Source organism: Gossypium raimondii, chromosome 13 (genome assembly GCF_025698545.1).
Source record: "Gossypium raimondii isolate GPD5lz chromosome 13, ASM2569854v1, whole genome shotgun sequence".
NCBI lineage: Eukaryota > Viridiplantae > Streptophyta > Magnoliopsida > Malvales > Malvaceae > Gossypium > Gossypium raimondii.
The window spans coordinates 35745857-35750444 of record NC_068577.1 but is presented as its reverse complement, the minus strand read 5'-3'; the positions used below and the strand labels follow the sequence as shown (position 1 = coordinate 35750444).

General features: G+C 31.3%; 1 protein-coding gene across 3 annotated transcripts; it reads left to right on the top strand.

Annotated features, from left to right (window-relative positions):
* Nucleotides 1-493: 493 nt before the first annotated feature.
* Nucleotides 494-3293, top strand: LOC105782708 (uncharacterized). 3 transcript variants are annotated; one of them, XR_001129893.2, is made up of 3 exons: nt 494-1111; nt 2752-2865; nt 2970-3293. XR_001129893.2 is itself a non-coding variant. In XM_012607631.2 (3 exons), the coding sequence occupies exons 1-2, from the start codon at nt 653-655 to the stop codon at nt 2812-2814; spliced, it is 522 nt and encodes a 173-aa protein (XP_012463085.1). In that variant the 5' UTR covers nt 494-652; the 3' UTR covers nt 2815-2850; nt 2970-3293. The 3 variants fall into 3 exon arrangements, 2 of the variants coding, with proteins under 2 accessions (XP_012463085.1, XP_052482190.1); XM_012607631.2 differs by having other exon boundaries at nt 2752-2850; XM_052626230.1 differs by having other exon boundaries at nt 2752-3293.
* The last annotated feature ends 1295 nt before the right edge of the window (nt 3294-4588 follow it).

Below are 4588 nucleotides of genomic sequence, written 5' to 3'. Positions count from 1 at the left end.
TTTTATTTTAATTATAAACAAAAGATTCCTACTGGAAAATTGCTCCCTAAGCGAGCTAACCTGATTTTCCTCCTTGAATATATGCTTGAGTGAGGCGGAGGTGAAGTTAAGCATTAGAAACTTGCATTATCATCACAAATGAGATTAACAGTCACGTTTAATTTCAATATTAAAGATAAGTCGCGTGTAATTAAAATAAGTTATAAAACGGTGGAATTTCAACTCATATTAATTAGATTAATAGAACTTTAAATTTACCACTCAACTAAAGCTTCATTTTAATATTTTTTTATACGTTTTTATTTTAACTCCATTAAATTAATAATATTGATTGAGTTCGTATCACAAATTAACTCGACATCTCATTTGATTTTGTAATATATTTATGTGTTTACTCACAATTTAATTTAAAATTTCATTTTAATATTATTAATTAATTTCCAGTCATATATTTTATTATTTATTAATAAAATAAAAGAGACGTATTAAGCGCGTGTAGAGGAAAGTGGAGGACAAATCCAAACCCTTAGAAAATAACCGTTCCCTGTTCTGGTTCCCGTTTTTCTTTCTGCGTTCTCCAACCTTAAAATCAATCGAAGAGAGGAAGTTGTTTCATTTTGGGAAAAAAGTAGAGAGAAATTAAAGCCTAAACATGAGAATTCCATTTCTCTCTCTCTTTCCCGCACTTTTTCTGACTTTCTTTCTCACTGCACACTCACCCCCTTCTTCAATATACGACCACTTGAAACACAACGGCCTCCCTATAGGTCTCCTCCCTAAGGGGATTTCTGATTTCTCAATTGACCCCAACACCAACCGTTTCCACGTCAACCTAACCCATCCCTGCAACTCCGAATTCGAGATCCAGCTCCATTACGATTTCAACATCTCCGGTGTCTTGTCTTTCGGCAAGATCGCTAATTTGTCTGGTGTCTCCCAACAGGAACTCTTCTTATGGTTTCCTGTCATTAACATTCGCGTCGATGATCCAACCTCCGGTTTGATCAACTTCGATGTCGGCGTCGTTGATAAGCAGTTCTCCTTGTCCTTGTTCGAGATCCCCCGTGATTGCACCGCTTTTGATCCTAAGGGTTCCCTCTCCATTTCTCAGGTTTATTCTACTTAAAACTTTAATCTTTTCTTGCTTTTCGTTTCTTTTCCTTCAGAGGCTAGGGACGGCTTAATTTTTATTTCTTGAAGGGTTTGCTTAATTAGTACGAGTACATATTTGATTATAAGTGAAAAATAGAATAGCTCAATTCTAAGACATAAACACAAGTATTTGATTGCATATATACAAAAATAAAATGGTATTCTTTTACTTTAATGATCTCAATTTTCTGTTTTCTTTTGTTTAAGTTGCACTTATACAAGCAATTTCTTTTCTTATTTTTAGAAATGCTGGTAAGCATCACTTTTACCAGACTTAGGGCTATTCTTAGTACCGTATCTATCTAGGACATGTATATTAAAAATTCAAGTTTTTCCATATATTTGGAAGATGATATTGATTAACTAATTTGTGGTCATACACAGCTACTTTCTTGAAAAATAAAAAAAAGAGTCCAGAGTAGCATAAATTAACATAATTACTTTTTTCTATACTATCATATAAATAAGAGAGGTACTATGTAAGTTGGTGTTAACTTTTGAAATTTTTTTTTCTTTTTATGGTACAAAAGAGCTCGTAGCCTAGGAAGGGGATGCAGATTCTGGGATTTGAATCCCAAACCCATTGAATACAAAGTATGAACCATCTAGGCTAAGCTTCATGTTCATGTCAACTTGATTTTATTAAAATTCTTCCTATTACTTATTTGGCTGTGTCCTATGAATTTCTAGTAACTTTTATGTGGTTTCCTTGCATTTGACGTACTTTTGTCCTTATTCTTGTCTTTGAAAATGTTGTTCTTACACATTATTGAAGTATGGTCATTTCCATTTCTTGAGAAAGTGTTTTTATGTCTGAGCTTTATATTATCTTAATTCCCTAGTTCTTATAAGCCTATGTAATTTTATTTTCTTGAAAAATTTAGCCCTTGCAACAAATCTAATGATGGTTTAGGTTTTATTCCCTAGCTAATTGTGTTAATATCCTTTATATTTCCATAGTTCCTTGTTTAATGAATTCTGATAAGTTAGAATAATGATTTCACTTGTCGATATGTCTTCATGGTTAGCTGATACAAGGCAGTTATGCTGTTCATTTTCATAATCTTGCCTGCTTTTTTCTTAAGTGGTAATCTCGGTATACTGTAGTGGATTCTAGGTGATTCCAATGATTCTAGTTGAAGATTTTTTTTTTTTTTTGTTTCATCAAAATCATAATTACCTCCGATGTTTGAGATTTGAGAAACAGTCATCAACATATATGCAATGTTTTGATGCTGCGTACAAACAGCATTTTGTGTATAACTTCATACCTAAAATTTATGGATCTCAATATTCTGAAATATGCATCGACATACATATGCAAGCATGTTAAGAAAATCCTGACAAACATATTTTATTAGAATTTGTGTATGATCATAATAGCTTCCTTTTGTTGTTTTCAAAAAAAAAAAAAAAAAAAAGGGTTTAAAAATGGAATGTATGACATGATTTTTGTGTAAATGGTATCAGAACCTGCAATGTGCTTTAATAATGTCCTAATTGAATGTGCTAGTTTGATTTGCTTTCTCAAGACAGTAAGATGAATTAAATTGTCTTTGTCTTTGTATGTTACTCTCCTACACTGTCTCTATAATTCAGAAACCATCTGAGTTACTTGGTACTGAAATTGTTGAGGAGCACATGCTGAGGGCCATATCATAGACTCTGGAGGCAGAGATATTATATTAAAGTTTCAAGGTTGTTGATACACGTGTGAGTTTCTATTCTCATATAAAGATTCTCTTCAAGAGTATAATTTGATGCATCATAGGCTTCTAATTGTGCGCTTGCTTGCTATGTTGTTCTGACTATTCCAGCTAATATTTCTGCTGTAGCAAGAATAACAATTTTGGGTCAAGCCAAATGGTAAAGTTGAACAACTTTAAGTCTTGTTATCATGAGTTAAGGCTGAACCTGGGGCTTTTGTTCGGGTTTGGTTTCACTTGGTTAATATTCTAGAAATTGCTGCTATTTATTGTTGTCACGAAATCGCTGGACATACAAATGTACTAGTATGGTGTTCTGTAAATTTAGAGAACTCTTTGTTCTCATCTTGTTCTTATAACTTTGGTTAAATATTGATTTTTAAGATAAAACATAATTACATAAGAAAGTCGTACTGTTATACTTTCTTTTCTTCATGTTTCATAATGTATCTTGCTTATTTTTTCCCCATCACTCGTAAGATTTATTGTTTGATACGTTGGCTGTGAAAACTTTTTAATTCCAGTTAGGTATCCCACTTATATTTTGAAGTATATGCACCCTCTTAGCATCGATCGTAAGATGTTTGTTAATGTTTCCTGCCTGTAAGGTTCAAGTTTCATGAAAACTATTCGAAGCGTGAGGTTTGACTTGTTTAAGATATTTCACAATGGTAGGATCTTTGTAATTCTACTTTATGTTAGCAGAGCCATGGGAGGGTTTAAGGGTGCTATATCTTTGTTAATTATAGCATCACAAAGTTGTGAGGGTTCAAAATTCAGGATTTACTCAAGTTCCTCGCTACAAAAGTAGTCCTCCTATTTTAGAACTTAAACAGAAAAAGTAAAACACCAATTTTACAACTTCAACAGAAAAGTAAAGCAATTAACCCACATTGATCCTAATGTTATCAGCTGCTCTCAATTTAGTCCATAACATTATCAACCTAAAAAATCGGATGAGATATTCATCCAATTATAAATCAGTTGATGTAACAATGATGCCACTTTCATAAAATATAAATAAATATTTTTTAAATTTAAAAATACGTTGGAATTGTTAAAAACTTTTAGAAAAATAAAATGATTGGAAATGGTAAAATATTGTAAAAAAATATATTTTAAATTTTTTAATGATTGTCATTTTAAATAATTTATGTAGGCTTTTTGGAATGATGAGTGACATCCTTCTAGCAACAGCAGTCCCATCCTAATAATTAAGTCACTCCATCCTCAACTCTCGATTTTCACTTCTCTCAACTGGGTGCTACTTCTAACTTCAAGCTTGCTATGTATAGGCGAGGAGCTACTAATTCATCAAAATTTGCTTCAATTTATCTTGGAATGAAATTAATATTATTTAAGTTTTTATATCCGTATGATTGGGATATTTTGGTTGAGCAAAGAGAAAATAGGTGAATTTATATTTTGTAAGATTATCTTTCCGTTTAATTTAAACTGATCCAAATAATTGGAATTGGTTAGTCAATGAAATGAAGATTGTAATTTATAAATGTTCATTCTATCTAATTAATATTGGTTTAGTTCCTCTAACAAAATACTAAATTAAATGCATTATTTGTTTTTTCCTTTAGTTTAATGAGAGAAACTTTTAATTAAATAAATTCTAGATCGGAATTCATTTGAGGACCAAATTAATATAATTTATATTTGTCGAATTATTTAAAATTAGAATAAAATTGATAGAATGTTAAGTGTGTGATCATCCTTTT

What these genes read in the sequence shown, in the direction of transcription:
- LOC105782708 (XM_012607631.2), top strand. Translation starts at nt 653, where the DNA reads ATGAGAATTCCATTTCTCTCTCTCTTTCCCGCACTTTTTCTGACTTTC. An exon ending in GTTCCCTCTCCATTTCTCAG is followed by an intron (nt 1,112 to 2,751) that starts GTTTATTCTACT and finishes TCTATAATTCAG; the next exon opens with AAACCATCTGAGTTACTTGG.